Here is a 22,857-nt window from a genome sequence, read left to right as displayed (position 1 = left end):
AGTTGAATGGTTGACTCTCTCCCAGGTGTTCCAGTTGCCTGTTGAAAAGGTGCCGGGATCTGTGTGATTTCCCTTGTGGCGCAAGTCGCCAGCTGAAACAGCAGCGCTGAGATTCCTGGCGTTTTTTTTTTGCCCAGGAATCTCCTGGTCTGGCTCCCTGTTCAGTCCCCTTTTAAATCAGATAAATGGGCGATCTGCCTTCCCGGGGCTCCAGGTGCCAGCTAAGAGGGCACCCAGACCAGTGTATTTTGTATGGAGAACCATGGGCCAGGGCGCCGGCAAGCAGCCGTGCGGGCCAAAACTGCTGCACTGGTGACCCGTGGGGCTTCTCTGCCTGGGAATCTCCTGGTCTGTGAGCAATAAAAATCTCCTGGTCTGTGAGCAATAAAAATCTTTCTGGAAATGCGGCGTCCACTCACCCTCTGCGCTTTCACTGGGAGCTGCAATCCTGAGCTGTTCCTAGTCCACCATCTTCTCTGGTTCCAACCAATTAAAATATTTTCTAATCTTCCTTGTGATTTCTTCTTTGACCTGTGAATTATTTTTTTTAGAAGTGATTTTTTTTTTTTTTTTTTTTTTTTTTTTTTTTTTTGAGACAGAGTCTCTCTCTGTCGCCCAGGCTGGAGTACAGTGGTGTGATCTTTGCTCACTGCAACCTCCACCTCCGGGCTTCAGGCAATTCTGCTTCCTCAACCTCCCGAGTAGCTGGGACTACAGTTGCATGCCACCACACCTGGCTGATTTTTGTATTTTTAGTAGAGACGGGGATTCATTATGTTGTCCAGGCTGGTCTTGAACTTCTGAGCTCAGATGATCCACCCGCCTTGACCTCCCGAAATTCTGGGATTATAGGCATGAGCCACTGTGCTTGTCCAGAAGTGATTTTTAAAAAAATACGTGATGATTTTCTAGATTTCTCTCTGTTAATTGAGTTTAGTTTAACTCATATTCTTTGTATAACTTTAATTATTTAAAATGTTTTAAAGTTCATTTTATAGTACAGAATATGTTCTGCCTTGGTGCATGTTCCATGTCTACTTTAAAATAATGTATATTCTATGATGTTAGGTAGAATGTCCTAAAGTTTTCATTTATATTAAGTTCATTGTTCTGGTCTTCTGTGTTTTTACTCTTTTTGTCTGTTCTATAAATTGAGGACAAAGACGTGTTGCAATCACCAACCATAATTGCATCTTTTTCACTTTTTTTCCTTTTAGTTCTGTCAGTGTTTGTTTCATGTACTTTCAAGCTCTGCTGTTAGGTGCATGCACAGGACTGTTAAGTTCTTGATGAATCAGTCCGCCCTTTTACCATTATGTAATATCCCTCTTTATGCCTGTTTTAGTTATCTGACTCTTCTATCTTCACATGCTACTGCTTTCCCAAACTTTTTACTTTCCCAAGCTGTATTATATAATAATAGTTACCTCATAATTAGCTGTCCAGCCTCTCCTTAGTCAAATGCTGATTCCTGGTAGTATCACTTGTAGCCAGGATGTGAATAAGATCCTGTGTCATAAACTGTAGTGACTGAGGTTCAAGGAATTGCTTCTTTCTCCTTTTTCTGAAGTCAGTTTTGAGTGTGGTAGCAACCATAGTATCATGTCCATCATAACACTGCAAAACCTGGTTCTGCTTTTGTGCCTTGGTTCTTTATAGCTAATTATAATCACATTACTTGCTTAGTTTTAAATAAGGGGTTACAAACATAAATATACCCAGAGGAGTCAGGGAGGTAAAATGACTGAGTAAAGTGGGTTATGTTGTGGAATAACAGGAAGTGGGTGGGGATTCTGACAATGTGGAAACCTCATGCTTTGTCTAAAGGGGCAGCACTAATTAATTGCCATGAGAAATGCAGTCCTGGTGTTACCAACTGCCCCCTACCCTGCTCCACAACAGAATTCTCAGATGAAATAGAATACATAAGCTGATAGCCAGACATGAAATCAGGAGGAAGTGATAATAATAGAAAACTTGCTGAAGAAAATTCTGATAAAATTTACACTAAGTTTTAGGAAATATTGCTAAGTTAATGCCACCCCCGTAATGTATATGCTGTGGCATGTAGGAGTCAAATAAGCATGTATACATACACATATACATATGTACATATGTACACACACACATATACATATAGACACACACATATATATGTAGAGAGAGAGAGAGGTCTATTGAAAAGTGATAATTTAGAGAGCGTACATTAGTTCAATATAAGGCATGCTGTTTGCCCTTGGGATGGTCCCTGAGGAATGTTTGTGGTTGAAAGGGAGAAGTCAATGAGAAAGCACTGAAATTATGTCTAAAGCAAAACTGCAGTACCATAGAAATAGAATACAATTACATATTCTAGCCAGACTATTACATATTACATAGACTATGTAATGAATGTTTAATGCTTCAGCCAGAAAATGAAGACATATAGTTTTATGGTTGCTTGCCATCATATACTAACCATAAAATATATTGTGTGATATGGCATAAAATGATGTAGAAATTTGGCAGTAATCCTGTAAATTGATTAATGTAGGTGACCATATGTAATAGAGCCATCTATGTTGATAAATTAGTCCGATATTACTCTTCATTTCACTTAGCACTGAGTAGATGGCCAAAATATAATTGAATTTCAGCTAACACAAACTTCTTTTTTCAGTTGAGATGGCAGTTTGTAAAAAGATTATATGATTAAGTATAAAGGTAGATTATTTCATCTAATTAAGATTTGGTTAAAATATGAAGGGAGAGTGATTTGTTTAACAAGTGACTACAGGCTGGATGTGGTGGCTCATGCCTGTAATCCCAGCACTTTGGGAGGCTGAGGTGGGCAGATCACGAGGTCAGGAGTTTGAGACTAACCTGGCCAACATGGTGAAACCCCATCTGTACTAAAAAAATACAAAAATTAGCAGGGTGTGGTGGTGTGTGCCTGTAATTCCAGCTACCTGGAGGCTGAGGCTGGAGAATCTCTTGAACCCAGGAGGTGGAAGTTGCAGTGAGCCAAGATTGCACCACTGCACTCTAGCCTGGGTGACAGAGTAAGACTGTCTAAAAAAAAAAAATTACTATAATACCAGCAAATTGTGATATTCTTTAGTTTCCTTCAGAAAGCAAGTAACATAGTGTAGGAATTTTACTTTTTGAATTCATTTCAGTCTGATAAACCATAAAACTTAATCTGATAGGTTAAATAAATTTGTATTACATGTCTTATATGTAAGAAATACTTGTGAGGTCATGTGGGATGATATAAACCAAAAAGCATTTTGTGACCGCTGATATTAAAATTTTAGGCAGAAGGATAACATAAATGCTTGTAAGGTCTTTTTGATGCTTTGCTGATTATATTCCCAGAGGGTGTTCTGGCAGTTGGGCTGATTCTGAAACATGAGCACTTGCTCCATAGACATCAGAAAACACTATTGCGAAATCTCCATTGGATTGCTTGGTTGTGAACTTCCAATGTTCTATCTCTGATGCGTTTGCAGGGGAGATTTCATGCCATTTGAATCCAGCAGTAGGCAGATTACTGTAAAATCTGTAAAATTGGTTGACTAGTATGGATTGTACCTCCTAGGATTTTTAAGGATTCTTTGTTGCCAGCTTCATTTCCTCTGACTTGTACCGAGAGGTTTGAGATAATGTGAATGAATGCCTTTCTGCTTTAAATCTTAGGAAACAGGAGACTAAAGAAAGATTATAGATAACTGTATTTATGACTAACTCCTCAGAGGACATATGACCATGTACTTTATGTCTTTTTTATGTAATTGCTGAGAGTCATTCAGAATTCATGAGTTGACTTAATTTTTTTTGGGTGCAATTACAAAGAAGATTCAAGTGCAAAATGCTGTCAATTTGACTCTTAAATTACGCATTTTACATGTAAACATTGCAAATTGTAAGATGTTTTAAGTAGTTTTTTCTTTTCTTTTCTTTTTTTTTTTTTTTTGAGATGGAATCTCACTCTTGTCACCCAGATTGGAGTGCAGTGGCACAATCTCCACTCACTGCAACCTCCACCTCCCGGGTTAAAGCGATTCTCCTGTCTCAGCCTCCCTAGTAGCTGGGACTACAAGTGTCCACCATGCCTGGCTGATTTTTGTATCTTTGGTAGAGATGGGGTTTTACCGTGTTGGCCATGTTGGTCTTGAAATCCTGACCTCAAGTCATCTTCCTGCCTCGGCCTCCCAAAGTTCTGGGATTACAGGCGTGAGCCGCTGCACCTGGCCTAAGTGGATTTTTAATCTAATATTTAGCATTCAAATTTAAATTCTTGCCTAGAATTTCAAACATGAAAATATACTTTAAAAGGAAATAGAGTTTTTGGTTTTTTTAGTAGGATAGAAAAAAATTAAGCATCAGAAATGCAAAAAAAAAAAAACACATTTCCATCCTTCTTACACTAAGAACCTTTTTGTTACACATAGCTCTATCAGTATGTTAAAGAGGAATCATGAGACACAATCACCGAACAACTTAATTTTGTCTTCTGCAGACCTTTAAATTTATTCATGAGTCAGTTCTTTCCCTAGATGTGAACAAACCAGGTTACACAACTATTCTGATTACTTCGAATTTAAAAGATGAAACAAAACAATAACATCTTAATTTACATACAGAATTATATGTTTGGTTCCCTGACTGCCAGTGAAACACCCTCTAGGAGTCCAGATACCTGGCTTCAGCTGTCCTCTACTGAGGTCCCATCAGCGAGCCCTCTTGTTAGAGTCTGAGATAACTCGGCACCAGCTTTCATGTGTGTTCACCCCTGATCCATTGAATACTCAGACATCCTTGACCTACAGGAGAGGAATAGGGTGAGTGAGTCTTATAGTATACCACAGCTCTAATTTAAAAGTTCTCTCCACAAAGCCTCTTTACATTTATTCCCTTTCTGTAGTCCTCAAAGTTATATAACCCACTTTTCAGCCATCTTCCTCGTGTAAATTCTTCAGGGTAGTTTGTCTTGAAACTCTATTTGGTATCTGATATATCATATCTTAGAGTCTTGGATGGCTTTCTTTTAAAATCCTGTAGAGAATTCTGGTAACAAAAGAGAATAATAGCTTTTTTGAATGTTAAATGTTTCTGTCTACATTAGATAGAATGGAGCAGTGTATTTACAAATACGTTTTTTATTGCTCAGTATCAGTCCTACTGGTAAAGAAATGTCCTTTCACAAGCAATAGTATCTTCATCACTTGTTTTCTGAGACATGAACTGTGGAATAGTTTGGTATAGTAAAAAAGAAGTCAGAAGATGGAATCCTAATGTTATGACCTTAGGCAAACCTGTCTCTTTAGACCCTGATTTTTTCACGTGGAAATTGAAGGAATTGGATTAGATCAATTTAGCAACATGCATTTGTTGAGTTTTCATGGTGTGCTTTCTTAGACCATACAGTATACTGATGAGGTTTTGTTAAATAATCACACTAATGTGTGAGTCTTATAGTGTACCACAGCTTGGTTATGATGAAAAACTTGATGGTGTTCTGACACTTCTTTGTGAGACCCTGACCTAGACTGAGAGGTCAGGGAAGGCTTTTCTTTGAGAAGGTAACACTTGAGCTATTGTGAAGGATGAGTAGGTTACTAAGTAAAGATGTTGGGGTTTATAAGTAGGTCACTAAGTAAAGAAGTTGAGGTTTGGAACAAAGCAAACCTGACAGAGGGAAGACAAAGAACAGAGCAAAGGCTCTGATTCCAGAACTCAAGAGAAATTTAATTGGTAAAATGTACCAGATTTGATCATCATGGTTTGGGAGATGATGAAAGAGTAGACTTAAAGATTTCTAAATGTCTGGCTTGTCCAGCTTGGTGCTGTTTGAGCCATTCACAAATATAGGGAATGTCAGGAAGGAGCCAGAATATATTTGGGAGGTGGACATGCAAAGGAATAGTTTGATCTTGAACAAGCTGACTTTTGAGGTGTCTTTGAGGTAGCCACATGGTGAAGTCTAGGAGACAATTGGATATAAGAGGAGAGGGTTGGATTAGAGATATAAATTTGAAAGCCATTAGCATTTGTATGAGAATTGAATTTGTGATGGTAAATGAAATTCTGTGGGGAGATAGTTTAGAATAAGACATTGAGCACTTTCAGAAATACCAGCATTTAATAACCATGTGGAAAAGAGTAAAACAGCAAGAGAAAGTGACAAGTGTCCAGAGAGTTAGGAAGAAAACCAGAAGTGAATTATATTAACATCACCGAAGCTAAGGGAAAGGTGTATTTCAAGGAGGAGGGAAGGGTCATCTCTGTCAGATGTTTACGAGAGTCCAAGAATGATTACAAGTGTCGTACAGCCACAGGCAGTCTCTGGGAAGTCTAGGGAAAATTGTTTTTAAGAAGTGATTGGGGCAGAAGTAGATTGATAACTTTGGAGTAAGAATAGATTCTGTGAAGACAGTGCTGTCAGTATAGACAGTGCTTCCAGAAAGTTTAACATGAAGTATCAGAGAGCTAGGGCTTCCCTGCTGAGGACTGTGGGGTGTAGGGAGTTAAGAATTTTGTTTTCAGTTTAAATACTGGAGGATGTTTAAATGCTATCAGGAAGCCTCTAGTGCAGAGAAAGGGGTTGAAGTTACAGAAGAGGGCAGTCTATGATAAGATCACTAAGGGGGCCAAGCAGATGATATTTAAAGCTCACATTTGGAGTTGGTCCTAGATAAACTCCTAATCTGCCAGGAGAGAGGGAGATGAGGGTGAGACAGAGTGAAACTCATTTGCAGATTTAGAAGCAGGAAGTAGAAGGAGTTTCTAATAGCTTTAGGTGAAAGTCCATTCTAGTTTTAATTTTCGTCATCATATAATATGGTAGTGATAATAATAACAAACACATATGGAGTGATTTCTGTGTGTTAAGTGTAGTAGTAAAATGTGTGCGCTTTGTAGACTAACTGCCTGGGTTTGAATCTAGACTTTACCACCTCCTAGCTTTATGACTGTGTGACCTTGAGCTGTGTTTTTAATTCTCTGTTTTTCTATTCTTCTGTAAAATGAAAATAATGTCAGTAAGTACCTTATAGGATTAAATGAGCTTGTGTGTGTGTGTGTGTGTATGTGTGTGTGTGTGTATGTATAATATGTTATATGTAGAGATAACTTAACGTGGACTTGGTGTTGTGAGTGTGCCCTAAATGTTAACTAGTAATAGTAGTGGTAGTGGTTGTCATCCTCAGCATCTGGTACTATCCTCATCATACACATTGTACAATGTGATGATAATATTTAGCTCTGTTTTACAGATGAAGCAACTGACTTAGAGATTAAGTTACTTGTTTAGGGCCATGCAGCTAAGTAGATGAAAGAACCACATGTCAAACCCGATCTGTACAGCTTCAAACCTATACCTTTGCAAATTCTGAAAGCAGCTCATCTAGAATATTTCTTCTGCAGCTATTTCAGAATGTGAGATTTTAGGGTTGGCCTTATGTGAAAACGTGAAGTAAGTGAAGTTGGCCTTTCACAGCTTCTGCTGCCCTGAAGGCTTGCTGTATGCCAGCAGTCCTGTTGCTTCCTTGGCTCTCAGCCCTGTCCTGCACAGCTCGTTATCCTCTACTCACCCTATCGTAGTTGCTTTTTCTTTCTCTTTCATTCTTAGTTCATATTGGTCATTTAAAAAAATTCGTATCAAACTTTATCTGAGTTAAGCTTGAAATTAGTGAATTGCCAGTGGAGGGTACTTAACAATCCTGGACAGATTAAGGTGGGATCATATTCCCTTTACCTCTTCCTTGCAGTATTGCCTGAAGAATGCAGTGCTGGAGGTTCTGGCACCAGTCTGGCTTCTACATTTATTCTTAAAAACATTTCTATCAGCACTTATGGTAAATTTATCATAACATTATAACAAATACATTCCCTAACCCACTTCTACCTTATGAGATAGCCTATTCTATTCATTGCCTGCTCCATGATCAAATAACCTTCCCTTTCTGCTGCCAATTCCTAAGGTTCTTTCAACTTGTTTTTAAAAATTTAGAGACTTCCCCTAATGTTATTTATCTTAGAAACTTTTCCTGATGTCATCAAGTGCTTTTTTTTTTTTGAGATGGAGTTTCGCCCTTGTTACCCAGGCTGGAGTGCAATGGCGCGATCTCGGCTCACCGCAACCTCCGCCTCCTGGGTTCAGGCAATTCTCCTGCCTCAGCCTCCTGAGTAGCTGGGATTACAGGCACGCGCCACCATGCCCAGCTAATTTTTTTGTAGTTTTAGTAGAGACGGGGTTTCACCATGTTGACCAGGATGGTCTTGATCTCTCATCAAGTGCTTTATATTATATCACAGACAATTTGTAAAACATTTTATTCTGCCAATTTAACTCCTGAGAATATCATCAGGTTGTATGTGAAGAACATGAAGTTCTATAGAAGGAAGGTGTTAGGTGTGTTTATTTTTTAAACTGATTGTAATCATAACAGTATGTAATTGTGTTACTTCTATGGGAGAGATACTATCACTTCAAAATAAAACAGTTTGAGATACTGTCAAAGACTTAATGTATTTTTCATGAGCAAAATAGCTTCTTTGTAGGGTCTCCATGGCCTATTTTGATCTCCTGTTATTTCCATTATTTTTCATTGTACCAGGGAGGAGGCATTCTTTGCAGAAGAGATAACAGTTATTTTGACTTCCCATGAGTTGGCTCTGGTGAATCAGTTTTGTCTTTTAGAATTTTAAATGTTATTGACATATAATTTATATTCCATAAAATTTATTCCTTTCAAGTATAAAATTCAGTGACTTCTACTAAACTTGCAGAGTTGTACAACCACCACAGGAATCTAGTTTTAGTTTTCCATCACTAAAAAGTCCCATTGAGGCTATTCACAAGTCCCTACGCCATCCTGTGTATCCCCGAGTGGTACTATTTTACTTTCTGTCTCTATAGATTTGCCTTTTCTAGACATTTCATATGTGTGGAATCATATATTATGCAGTGTTTTGCATCTGGCTTCTTTGAGAGATGTATTTTGGGAGACTCATGCGTGTTGTAAAATGTATTAGTAGTTTGATGCTTTTTGTTTCTGAACAGTATTCTGTTGTATGGATATATCACATTTTGTTTGTCCATTCACTACTTGATGGATATTTGTATTATTTCCTTTTCAGGACATGATATGAATAATGCTGCTATGAACATTCATGGACAAGTCTTTGTGTGGACATGTATTTTCATTTTACTTGAGTAGATTGCTAGTAAATGAAATTGCTATTTGTATGTTATGATTATGCTTAACTTTTTAAGAAACAATTTTCCAAAGTGGCTGCACCATTTTACATTCTCACTAGCAATGTATGAGATTGCAGTTTCTCCACAATCTTGTCAGTACTTGGACTTGTCTTGATGATAGCCATTCCAGTAGATGTGTAGTGGTGTCTTACTGTGGCTTTAATATATATTTTCCTACTGAGTAGTGATATTGAGTATCATTCCATGTGCTTTTAAGCCTTTGTTGAAAGGTTTATGCAAATCTTTTGCTCATTTTAAAATTAGATTGTCTTTTAAATTATCGAGTTGTAATAGTTCTTTATATATTCTGGATATAAGTCCTTTATCATATATATATTTGTAATATTTTCTCCCAGTCTGAATCTTGACTTTTTCTTAAGTCTTTTGAAGCATAAAAGTTTAAAAATTTTAACAAAGTCCAATATATTAATTTGTTTTTCTTTTATGATTCATGATTTTGGTGACATATCTAAAATCTTTTTGACTAACCCAAGATCATTAAGATTTTCTCTATGTTTGCTTGCAGACATTTCCTAGTTTTGGCTCTTTTATTTAGGTCTATGAACATTTTTGGTTGATTAGGCCTGTGAACATTTTCCGTTGATTTTTATTTAGGCCTATGATCATTTTCTGTTGATTCTATATTCTGAATATTTAATTTTTGGCATATTACTGTCAAATTATCCCAGCACCCTTTGTTGAAAAGACTATTTTTGCCTCATTTAATTTTCTTGTACCTTTATTGAGAAGCATTTGACAATAAATACAAAGATTTATTTTAGTACTGTCAACCTTGTGACATTTATCTGTATGTCTGTCCTTAAAAGGCTAGTACCATACTGTCCTACTACAGCTGTATAGCAAGTTTTAAAATTAGGTAGTGTGAATTCTCCATCATTTTTTTTTTTCCTTTTCAGTATTCTTTTGGCTATTCTATGCCTTTGTCTTTCTGTATGTTTTAGAATTTGTCAATATCTGCAGAAAAGACTACTGGGATTTTGATTGGGCTACGTCTGAATCTATAGATCAGTTTAGGGACAATTGGCATCTTAAGATTGACTTTTCCGATTCATGAATGTTATATATCTCTGCATTTGTTTAGTCTTACTGATTTCTTATATTAGCATTATATGCATTTCTGTGTATGGGTGCTGTACGTATTTTGTTAGATTTATAAGTAAGCATTTAATTTTGCAGTGTGCTAATGAAACAACACTTTGAAAATTACATTTATTTCTAATCTTCCATCACCATTGCAAATTTTGCTCGAAACCCATCAGTTGACTTCATCTGTGTCATATTTAAATCTGGCTACATATCAGATAGCATCTTCCAAAAGAGAGTAAATGGCTTCTAATATTTTTCTATTGTAGTTTCCAAGAGGTAAAGGGGTGAACCATTTTTATTATTTTGACTCAGTGACTGGTCAGCCATTGTTTAGTAAGACTATCATGTCAGTCTACTCAACTATGATCAATAATAATGTGATAACATAAAACACACAAACCTTCCTGAAGGAGTTTGGACTGTGGGGAAAAGGTGAACATATAACCTTCCTGTTCCTTCTTCTGTAGGTGTTGCAGCATCCCTGGAAGTGTCAGAGAGCCCTGGGAGTATCCAGGTGGCCCGGGGTCAGACAGCAGTCCTGCCCTGCACTTTCACTACCAGCGCTGCCCTCATTAACCTCAATGTCATTTGGATGGTCATTCCTCTCTCCAATGCCAACCAACCTGAACAGGTACTTCTGTTCCATCCTTTGCTACCTCTAAAAGGTTAATCTTTTCAGAGGAGGTGGGTAGGGAAGCATCCTGAGTACATCTTTGGTTTCAAGAATAAGGTGGCATTTCCAATGTGCCTCTGCTCTTTTAAGGCCTACTTCTCTGACTTATCAGTCAACTATCAGAAGAGGCTATCCTCTTTTTAAAAAGGTAACAGATGTTAAGAGTATCCTTCTGAGAGTTTATGTAGGAACCTGGAATTTTATCAAAAACATTGCTAACAGGCAATTGTGGCCAGAAGGGACTGGCATCAACACAGATGGTTGACAGCATACTTTGAAAAGATAGTGATAATAGTGAGGAAGTAATATTAGATTGTACTTCTTGATTTTTTTAAAGTTAATTTCACTAGTATTTCAAAGTAAAACATGACTAGCTACGTTAGCCAGAGTAAATAGTCTTATATAAATTATTAATAGAATGTGTACATGAAATAATGTACATGAAAATGGAAGCTACTCCCCAGTTAGCTGTTTCTATTACAGGAAAAAGACCCATAATTTGTAGAACTCACTGCAGAAAATAATGCTTAGGAAATTAATGAATTGTGATAATGGTTACACGTTTATTTACAATGATAATGGAGTTTTTTTTTTTTTTTTGCTTGTTACTATATATCACTACCTTCTTCCTTCAGTAAGCTTATTATTACTTCAAAATATTTTATAAGCTAGATTTTCTGATATGAAATTCAGTAGAAGCTTCCTTTCTTTATGGAATTTTTGTAGTTAGACTCAGTCTTCAAGATCATTCAACCTTATTATTTTGGGAGGCAAGGATGGAGCTAAAGAAGGAAAGAAAGAACTTGTCTAGAGTTACTAAACACATTACAGGCAGAGCTTGAGTAGAACCTAGTCCTTCATTCACAGCCCAAAGGGCTGTTTGTTAAGTCATTCTGAGTCTTCCATGAAGACCTAACTTTGATAATAGAGGCTGACATAAGAATAGCAATCATGGACTTGTAACGCTTCTTCCCTTTTGTGGCATTTACTTACATTCAGTCCATACCTATAATCTATCATTGTGTGAACTAGTAAGCATGAGAATGGCCATGCTAATATTTTTAAAATTTTATTTGTAATCAATTTTTTGAACTGGTAAAAATATTTATGAACTAATAGTAGGGTGGGTAGCATCAAAGACGTTTTCTATGTTCTGATGAGTTAGGTAAGGAAAAAATATTATTCTAATTTGGTATGTGAGAATTTAAAACTCCAAGATACTTGTGAACAAGTACAGTAAAAAAAAGTTGGTGATAACTCTCATATTATAAATAAAATTTTCTAACGTTTGGTGCAGCATTTGGTACTGTCTACCATATAGTTATTGTTTTGTGTCTAGGAGAGGATACAATGGCCAGTTTATTTATTTTGCTTTCTTTTGCAGGTCATCCTGTATCAGGGTGGACAGACATTTGACGGTGCCCCCCGGTTCCATGGTAGGGTAGGATTTACAGGCACCATGCCAGCTACCAATGTCTCTATCTTCATTAATAACACTCAGTTATCAGATACAGGCACCTACCAGTGTCTGGTCAACAACCTTCCAGACAGAGGGGGCAGGAACATTGGGGTCACCGGTCTCACAGTGTTAGGTGAGTGACAGAAGAGTCCTGGGTGGCTTGGGCTTTACTTATGAATCTACTCTCAAGCGTACTTACTTCTGCCCTTCCTTCTACACCCTCAGTCCTCTTATGTTCTTTTTCTGTCTTCTCTCAGTTCTACCTCTTCTCTGCTTCTCTGTGCTTCCTACAGATAGTCTCCCCACTCCTTTCTGGTGGTCTCTAAAACTTACTTCTTTAATGACATTTTCTGAAGGTGAAGAAAGACGGTATCAAATACTATCAGAAGTGGTCTCTCACTTTTCTTAAGCTTCTGCAGGACAGAACTTATTGTTGAGAGCAAATTTAATCAAGAATTACTTGAGTACACAGCAGAAGTTTTAGCATGTGTGAGAATAATACTATTACTTCATATCTATGTAACACCGAATAGGGTCACCACATTTCTTGGCTTGCACCTGTTGTCCTGATGTAATAATACCTTTTCCTCCCACAAGTATCCTTGTTTGAAGAATAAATCACATCATCACCTTAATACTGAGACCAAATAGATTTAGGGTTTTTCCCACAAATTACGCAGAAAATAAACAGCAAAGTTTATATTAAAATTTAGCTCTTCTTACTCAGACCGGCACTGTTTCCATTACACTTTGTTGTTAGACTATCTCATACTAAATTATATCCATTATAAATATGTTTTGTTTTTCACTTCTTCTGTCTCTAATATGAAATACTGCTTTCTAAATGAATACTTGTGGTAGAGGTGGCTAAACTCAGTTCATCTGGGGAGATGGAAAAAGTACTTAGAGAAGATTGATGTTCTTGATTCTCCTCCAACCTGCTCAAGTCTCAGAACCTACTGCTGTAGTCCTTGTCAAACTCCACCCCCCCTTTCTTTTTCCTTCATTGTTGAGTCATTTAAGAATAAAGGTGTTGTGAATTCCTGTCATTTTCCCTCTTTAAGAATACGCTATAGCCCCTAGTGTGTTTTTCTCCCAGCCTTCAAACAGAATAAGAAAACTAATGACCAAGTCGGGGATTTCTATTCTCAAAATCGTATTCACTGTATTATATTAAAGATTGTATAGACCCTAAAATACTCTGAGTACTGAGTACAGAGTTCTAATGGAATTAAATATTCTGATACTTATACGTGTAAGTTAGGTGACTTGCTTTCCATATTATACAACCTTACTTCTTTTTTGTTTGTCCAGACTCTTCAGCATCATTTTTTTTTTAAAGAAGACAGAAGCCCTTAATTTATTTTATAATTAGCACTACCGCCAAAGAATTATTTTGGGTTTCTCTTCCTGGTATCACCGTGGCAATGACAAAGGCAACCAAAGATTGATTTGCCCCCCCACAGTAGTTAGGATTCTCTAGGATTTTTATTCTTTCTACCTATACCCTTTTATTGTTCTCTCTTCCCCTACCCACTCTTTTTTTCTGATTCCTCTGTATACTCTGCATTAATTTTTTTCATTTATTCATTTTGGAAAGGGTGAACATATTTACTGAAAAGTCATTAGCATTACAAATAAATCATAAATTGGATTTAAACACTACTGTCTGCATTCCCCAGTATGAAACTTCAAGCTATGGGCTTAGTTTATGTTTTTTTTCTTTTCTCGTTACTATATATCGCCACCTTCTTCCTTTAGTGTTCTTTTTGGTGATTTTTTTTCCATATTTTTTGTGTCCTGTCTTAATGATCATGAAATGTCCACTGCATTATCATCAACTTTGCTTTTACTTGAACCTTAGTTTAACTTTCCCCACCATAAAGCAGAATTTGGTATAAAGTGGGTCTGTCCAGTTTTTGTTTGGAAAGGAACGAAGGACCTTGTTAAGGTGGTCTTAGCCAGAGAATAGTTGGCAGGGTAAGGGTTGCTTTTCCCTTACCCTGCCAACTCTAAAAGTGGCTTTTCCCTTGCCCTGCCAAATCTCTAAAAGTGGCCTCTTTCAGCAATGACACAATGGATCTTAAGAATTCTTCTTTAGATGAAGCAGAATGAAAGGAAGATCTTAAGATACCTTGAAAATAAAACCAAAGGGTGAAGGTCCTCTGTACATATTTGCCCCCTGCTTACCCAAGTTGCAGGCCTGCACCTGTGCCTAAGCCTCGTGAATGGGTGCATGACTCCTCTGGTTTCAGGCGTGAGTCTGTCTGTCTCCTATGTTCCCAAAACAATGTAATCTAAGGGTCCAGTGTATTGAATGTTGATGTCTCCACCGTCATCACTTGGCTCACAGTAAAATGTGTACTTTATTGCTTACTCTTCCTATTATAGTTCCCCCTTCTGCCCCACACTGCCAAATCCAAGGATCCCAGGATATTGGCAGCGATGTCATCCTGCTCTGTAGCTCAGAGGAAGGCATTCCTCGACCAACTTACCTTTGGGAGAAGTTAGACAATACACTCAAACTACCTCCAACAGCCACTCAGGGTATGTACAGTGCTGCTTTACCCATTTTATTAGTTATCATGGACAATTCTGATTCTAAGACTCAAAAAGTAATTAACTTTAATAGGTTTGAAAAATAACACCCTAAAACTGCTGAAAAAGCTTTCTGGATCATTTTGTGTTTTCAGCTTTAAAGTGAATAAAAAATTTACTCTCTCTTCTCTATGTTGCCTTTATGAAATGTATTTCATCCAGTGGTAACTATATATGGAAACTCTGGTCCCATTCATGTGAAGATTTAAAGTATCTAAATAATAGCTTCTTTGCATTAACTGTAAGATAATTATTTAAGTTTATATCTAAGAATACACTTCCTGCTTGAGGTAGAGCTGCCTGTTTTATTAGGAGAAACATGAGCATAGTGTCAAGAGGGTTGATCCTGCTGTTTTCAGCCTCAAATCTGGTTAGAGGAGGAAGATAGGAAAGAGTAAAGGAAAAGGCCTCAGGTCACAACAGATCCAGGAATTGGTCAGCCCAGACAGGTAATAATGGAGGAAGCCTGAGCATCATGGATGATTTCTACATGTAAACCCAGCTCTTTAAATTTAATTTAAAAGAGAACATCCTTAAAAAATTGAAGAGATTTTGTCAGATAAAATGAGGGGAAGATATAGAATCATATTATAAAATACTCTGGTTCAAGAAAATAAAATTTAGCAGCTTTGGGTATTGTATCATCTCTAATACAGAAAATGTTTCTTGTAGTATTCTCAGGGTAGATTTACAAATCTGAAATTTAAACATAAAATGTTAGCAGTTTAATGGAGAGGCCCCAGACCACCTTAATTATGCCTGATAAGTCTGAATTATATTGTTGGTCCATATGTGTCATGGAAAGGGAAAGTCCTAAGTTGTTGTAAAATTATTCATATTAATGAGCCAGTGCCACAAGCCTCTAAAGAGCCTATAAATTTCCACTAATAATCCCAACTAATATTGATGGACTTTCCCATCATCTTTTAATTAACCTAGCCTCAAATTCATCATTATAAAAAAATTCTTTTCAACATAATAACTTTTTATTACTTAAAGAATGATTGCTGCAATACTGTTGTTCATTGCTAAATGTTTCAGACACGCTGTTGGCTAAATCGCTGCTTTTGTGGACTGATTTGTCTATCTCACCATTGTAAATGGTATGATTGAAATAGCTCTTGTCTTGACGTGTTGAAAATGATATTCAGATTTTTGACTTTCTATTATTTCTGTACAGTTCACCTCTCTGGGCTCATGTTGCTTTTTTTTTTTTTTTTAAATGGGTTAACAATAACTTCAAGGTCCTCTGTGGCACCATTTTGTTTTTTTATTTATAATATCTCTGTGGAATATTGGATGGAATTTGTAATTTTAAATGAAGAGTTGACAGTGGTTATTTATATGTAAGTTGAGAAATAGCTGTAGAAAGAGCCTTCCATAACCTCTTTATTTCTGTATATCAGTCAGATTTCTTGATACCATATCCTCTTTTCAACTTGAATACTCGGCAACTTTAGGCATAAAAGTGAACTTGAATGACAAGGATAAAACTTTGTATTTTATAATTTAATCTCTGGATTGATTATCATAATTACTTTGGATAACCATATCTATCATAATCATGTACATTAAATTGTAATATTTTAAATTCAAATTTATCTCTTGATATCCATATTAATAAAGTAGATCTTGAAATAGAATATTACCCCAAAATAACTTAGATTTTTTTCCAGAGGATTTACTTTACTAATTATGTTTATAATTGCTTAATATAAACTCATGATGTATTCTCTGAAAAAAGAATATTTGACAGCAGGAAAGTACATCCCAAAAGTCTGGTTGGTGACAAGGGAATAATATTTTGAGATTAGAATTTCTTTTATATATAGAGACTAGCTTGAGGGAACTCCCTCTGGCCAAATCTGGGACAATTTGAATATTAAAATAAATATATAGTCCATAGAATAAAATATGAATCACCAAATCCCTACAGATAAACATAAATAAATGGAGTCAAAGAGCAAGCATTTTTTTTCCCCACAGTCTGATGCCAACTAATGTGTATACAAGGAATAATAGAGTTAGAAAATTGTCATTGAGGTGAAAATAGCAAAAATTTGATGGGAAACAGACTATTTAGTTACAAAGTACGTCCCCACAAATTGCTTATTAATGACAAAAAAGTAACTTTATAAGGGAGAGACCTGTTGGATACCCCTTTAACCAAGTGATCAAAGTAAACTTCACCAACATTGTGACAAACTGATATCATGTACCTCCTAATAAATGTACTGAGAAGGACACATCATTTCTGTGATATTACTGTCAAAAACACATAACCTAAATCTTATCATGAGGAAACCGCAAACAAATGTGAAGGCCAAACTGTCCATATTGAAAAAGACTAGGGAGTTAACTCATTTATGCCTGAGGTTGTAATTTTTTGATTTTTTTTTTGCAATCAGACCTTGGCGATGATCTTGAGCAGTAGGATGTAAATTACTCCCACATGCTTAGTGTTCCAGTAATGGAACACTGAGCATAAATGGTTAAGATGACTAGATGTAATGAAGAATATTGGCTTACCATCTGAACAGGGAAACAAATAGCTATAAAAGACGTTGTGATAACTGATGAAACTGAATGTACACTATAGATTAGCGAATGCTATTAGATCAAAGTTAAATTTCTTGGCTTTGATGCATGTACTGTGATGATATAAAACGTGTCTTTGTTTTTAGGAAGTATTCACTAAAGTACTTAGTGATAAAAAGGCACGATGTCCTCAACCTTATAAAAGAGACCCAGTGCACTAGCTAGTCCCTTTCACCAAGTAAGGACTGCGAAGCAAATTCACTCTGCACTGGTTACTTGCCCGACTCTTCTGAGACAGAACATTCATACACAAAATGAGTTTCATGAAATGGATTTATTACTTAATAGGCAGCAAAGGACAACAGAAGCCTAGCATTCATTGAAAGCCAGTTCCACAAGGCTCAGAAAAGCTGCCTGGAGCAGATAAGAGTCTTGTCTGTACATGCCCTCTTGCATATCAGCTGAGAGAACCCAGAAAGCAGCTCACCCTGAGTTTTATACCCAAGTGTCACTGTGCTAAGGTGATGAAGGACATCCTGTTTTTAGGAGGGTCTGGAACAGAGCCTGAGGTGTTCCAGTCAGTTCCTCCTTAACTCAGGATATTGTTTTCCTAGCATGTTCTATAGTTACTCTTGAGAACAGCGAGCAAGAAAATGGGAAGCACTGACTTGATTCCAGACCACACAAAGAACTGTCCTGTAAGGGCACAGCAAGAAGACATCATCGTCTAGAAACCAGGAAATGGGCTCTTACCAGACACGGAATCCAGAGGGGCCTTAATTTTGGACATCCCAGCCTCCAGAACTATGAGAAATAAATTTCTGTTGCTTATAAGCTACCCAGTCTATGGTATTTTGTTACAGCAGCCTAAACAAACTAAGACAATGAGGAGTCTAAAGTAGTTGAACTTGTAGAAACAGAAAATAAAATGGTGGTTTCCAAGGGCTGGAAAGTGGGGGAAATGGGGAGATGTGGGTTAAAGGGTACAAAGTTTCAGTTATTCAGGACGAATAAATTATGGAGATCTAATGTACAGCATGATGGCTATATTTAGCATTGCTATATAGCATACTAGAAATTTGCTGAGAGTAGATCTTAATTGTTCCCAACCACACACACATACACAGGTAATTATGTGGTGTGATTGACATATTAGCTTGGTTGTGGTAATCTTTTCACAGTATATATGTATATGAAAATATCATATCATATACCATAAATATACACAATTTTTGATAGTCATTTGTGCTTCAGTAAAGCTGGGGAAAAAAGAAAAAGCAATTGTATAATGCACAAGGAAGGCCCTCCCAACAAAGAATTATCTGGGCCCAAATTTCAATAAATAAATTACATTTAACATTTTCTATTGTTAAAATATCCCTGCATTTATGGAATAAAGTCTCCTTGATTGAGATTTAAAAACATAAATTGTTCCATGGGGTTTGCTAATATTTTAAGAAAATATTTGTATCAATGATCACAAGTGAGAATGGCCTATAGGTTTTTTTTTCTGTCTTCTATTGTCCTAGTACAATTTTAGTATCATATAATACCAAATAATCTTATAAAACGAATTTTGTAGCTTTTCTTTTTTTCTATCCTTTGAAATAATATGAATAAGTTGGGCATCATGATGATTCTATAGAATTTGCCTATGAAAGTTTGCCTAGCTCTTATGTTTGTTGGTTGATTTTTGACTACTGATTTAGTTTCTCTAATGGTATAGATTTTCCGTATCTTCCATATTTTTCTGGAAAAGTCTTTTTTGTCCAAGTTATACATACCACCATCAAGATGTTCATAGAATTCTCTGTACAGAAACAGAGTAATGTATTTAAGAGTGTAAGTTCTGGAATCGGTGGGCATAGTTTTGAACTTTGAATCCAGGAATCACTGGGTATGTGACCTAGTGTCTTAGTTTTCTTATTTGTAAAATGGAGACAATCATCGTAACCAACTTATGGTTGGACAAAGATTAAATGAATAAGCATGGAAGATGTGCAGAACAGCAGCTGGCATGTGTAAGCCCCTACTAAATATTATTATTTAAATTACCATCATTATTATTCTCTTATGAAGTTACAAATTCTGTATTCAATCCCCTTTTCATTCCTAATACTGTTTATATGTGCCTTTCCTCTATTTTTAAAGTCTATCTTGCCAAACACAGATTTTGATTTTATCTAACCTCTTGTAACTTACATCAATTTCTGTACTTCCTTCTTCATTCATTCATTCATTCAACAATGTTTGTTAAGCACCTATCAGGTGCTGGAAACTGTTCTAGGTGCTGAAGATACATTGGTGAACCGAATAGATAATTCTCTTTCTAGAGCTAACATTCTAATGGGTGGAGATGAAATATAATCAGTAAATTGCAGAATTTGTGATAAGGTGCAACATTCTGTGGGGAAAGATTATATCAGGGTAAAATAGATTAGGGGATGAGGAACAACAATTTTGAGTAAGGTTCTTAGGTAAGCCTCATTATATTCTAGCAAATATTTAAAGATGATAAAGGAATGAGCCATGTGGATATGGGGCCTGGAGAGCATTGTAGGCAGAGGGAATGGACATATGAAGGCTTTGAGGTGGACATGTGCCCATGTATTTCATGAATATCAAAGAGGCCAGTGTGTTTGTAGTGGAGCCAGCAAGGTGGAGAATTTAAGAGCCATTATGTTCAGTTGCAGGTGTTAGGGTATGTATTTGTACATGCATTGCATATGAAGTGTGGTAATTGTGTTATTCGGTATTCTATATCTTGACAATATTTTACATGCATTGGCTCTGATTTTATGAGAAATTTGTGTTTTAAAATCACACTGTAAGACTGTGGATTTGTCAATTTGTTCTTACAGTTATGCCACTTTTTCTTTATCCATTTTTAGCCTGTGTCATTAGGTGTTTACAGATTTGTTATACCTCATTGTTTCTCTATGTTAAAAAAGCTACAGTGGCATTCTTTGGCTAATTCTCGTTGGCACATTTCTATTATATGGTTCATTGGCTTTCAGTTTTCCATACTTCGTGTTTTGGTGTATTACTTATAGACAACATATATCTGGATTTAGTTTGGTTTTCAATCCATAATCTGAGAGCTTCTGTCCTTTGAATTCATTTATATTAATGATTATGGGTATAGTTCAATTTCTAATATTTTATTTGAGGTTTTCTATTTATTAAGATTTTTTTCTTTGTGTCCCCTCTTCCCATAGCTTCTACTGATTATTCAAATATTCTTTATAATATTTTTTCTCCTCTACTTTTGAAGTTATAAGTGTTTTTCTCTTAGTGCTTATTCTTGAGGTTCTTAAATACATACTTGATTTAATGTCGTCTAGAAGTAAAAAAACTCTACTGTCTATCCAAATAATAGGACCATAGAAAGCTTTACTTCTTCCATTTCCCTAATCTGTGTGAATATTTAATTTCATTAGTTCTCTGTCTTCTTTCCTATTAGCCATTTTTTGGATATTTTTATTGTATCCATCATGACTCTCAACTTCTCTCTCATATATTTGAGTTCTGTACTTTTATTGTCTGCATTTTAGTTATTTTCTTGGCTTTAGTATATTCCACCTTATTTTTAACTTTTCTCCTTATTAATCATCCTTATTTTTGTCATTGTTTACGGACATTTCGGTTTTATTTCGATTTACCCCAAAGTCTGCCAATATTTTGGCTCAGCATTGCTTCTTTCATCACGGTCAGTTTTTCTCTGTTCCATTTTCTTATATTGAAGTACACACACCCTTCGGTAGGTATTACATTGATGATCTGTGAGTGTTAAGTTGTTCTTGGGTTCATTTTTCTGAAAATATATTTTTTTCCCTACACTCTTGAATGCAGTTTAGTTAGTATGGAATGCTAGATTATTAGTTATCATTCCTCAAGAATTTGAAAATGTTCCATTTTATTCCAGCCTTTCTTTTTTCTATTGAGAAATCTGCTGGTAATCTATAGGCATTTGCATTTTCCTTCCTTTGCTTTTTGCATTTTTTTTGTACTTCGTGTTCTATAGATCCTAGAATATAGTTTAGGTATGTGTTTATTTTTATTAATTCTGCTGTGGGCTTGTGGTGCTTCTTAAATTGAGAGATTGTGTTTTTTGTCACTTCTGGAAAATTATCTGTCCTCATGTTTTTGAATATAGCCTTTTCTCTCTCTCTCTCTCTTTTTTTTTTTAAATCATTTCCTATTAGCTCTTGGTTTATTCTTTTAATTCTGTACACCATGTTTTTTAACCCTTTCTTATCAGTAAATTTCTTTACCTTTCTGTGTGGCATTCTGGTTATTTTTTGTTTTTGTTTTTTATTTTTCCAAATCACTGGTTCTTTCTTCTGCTCTGATGGCTGTTCAGCCTATCCCCTGAATTTTAAAATTTATTTTCTTATTTTCTTTCCTCTTTTTTTTTTAAGAGATGGAGTTTCATTCTGTCATCCAGGCTACAGTGCAGTGGCACCATCACAGCTCACTGCAGCTTCAAACTCTTGGCCTTAAGCAATCCTCCTACCCCAGCCTCCTGAGTAGCTGGGATTACAGGCATGAGTCACAGCACCTGGTTGTTTCTGTGTTGCTTTTGGGTCTTTTATTATGGTGACTATTCTGTATTAATAATTTTAAGCATACTAATTGTATAGTCACCTTCACATAACTTCATGCTCTTTGTATGCTAATCCTCCTGTTTGTTGTGTAGTTAACTTTTCTTCATGGTGACATCCCTTTCCTATTGTCCTCATGTAAATTTTTCACCTGGTTTGTTCTTCTGTAGTTTCCCTAAAACTGTGAGTTATATTTTATATTTGTTTCTGCCAACATCTCTAGAGGTTTTGGGAAGATGAAGGGATGAGCAAAACAAGAAAGGGATGATTGTCAATGCAGTGAGGGTGGTCAGGTGGCTGGGCCCTGTGATGTCGAGTGAGATGACTGGAGATGTGAGGCACCGTGGGTTTGTCCTGCAGCAACTGAAAATCCAGGGCTGGAGCTGGCTCACAGGAGCTGCATGTCAAGCCATGAACTGGGATTCCTTCCTGGAGTGACACCCACTCTCCAAGCCTGCAGTTTCTTGGCAACCAAGGATGGAGATTAGCACAGTTGTTTCTCACGATGGTTCAGTAAAACTTGAACTCAGCAAGGAAAGCTGAGGGATAATTAGGGGAAAAACACCTCATTTCTGACTAAAAAGGGAGAATAACCTTCACACTTTAAGGATGCACAGAGAACTTTAAAATGTGT

The 22,857-nt window shown here is 36.3% G+C and overlaps 1 protein-coding gene across 5 annotated transcripts in view; it reads left to right on the top strand.

Annotated features, from left to right (window-relative positions):
• The window catches only part of IGSF11 (immunoglobulin superfamily member 11), a 61,175-nt gene that overhangs the window by 26,784 nt on the left and 11,534 nt on the right, over positions 1 to 22,857 (top strand). For 4 of the 5 annotated variants that reach the window (XM_017543525.2, XM_017543522.2, XM_017543523.2 and 1 more), the window contains 3 exons: positions 10,819 to 10,982; positions 12,409 to 12,616; positions 14,875 to 15,030. In XM_017543525.2, the coding sequence (XP_017399014.1) occupies positions 10,944 to 10,982; positions 12,409 to 12,616; positions 14,875 to 15,030 (403 nt within the window). In that variant the 5' untranslated portion in view covers positions 10,819 to 10,943. Of the gene's footprint in view, positions 1 to 10,818; positions 10,983 to 12,408; positions 12,617 to 14,874; positions 15,031 to 22,857 lie in introns of those variants that run through there. The other variant, XM_017543524.2, reaches the window with a different exon arrangement.

Source organism: Cebus imitator, unplaced genomic scaffold (assembly GCF_001604975.1).
Source record: "Cebus imitator isolate Cc_AM_T3 unplaced genomic scaffold, Cebus_imitator-1.0 Scaffold157, whole genome shotgun sequence".
Taxonomy (NCBI): domain Eukaryota; kingdom Metazoa; phylum Chordata; class Mammalia; order Primates; family Cebidae; genus Cebus; species Cebus imitator.
Note: the sequence above shows the minus strand (reverse complement) of the source record. Positions and strands in the feature narration are given on the sequence as shown.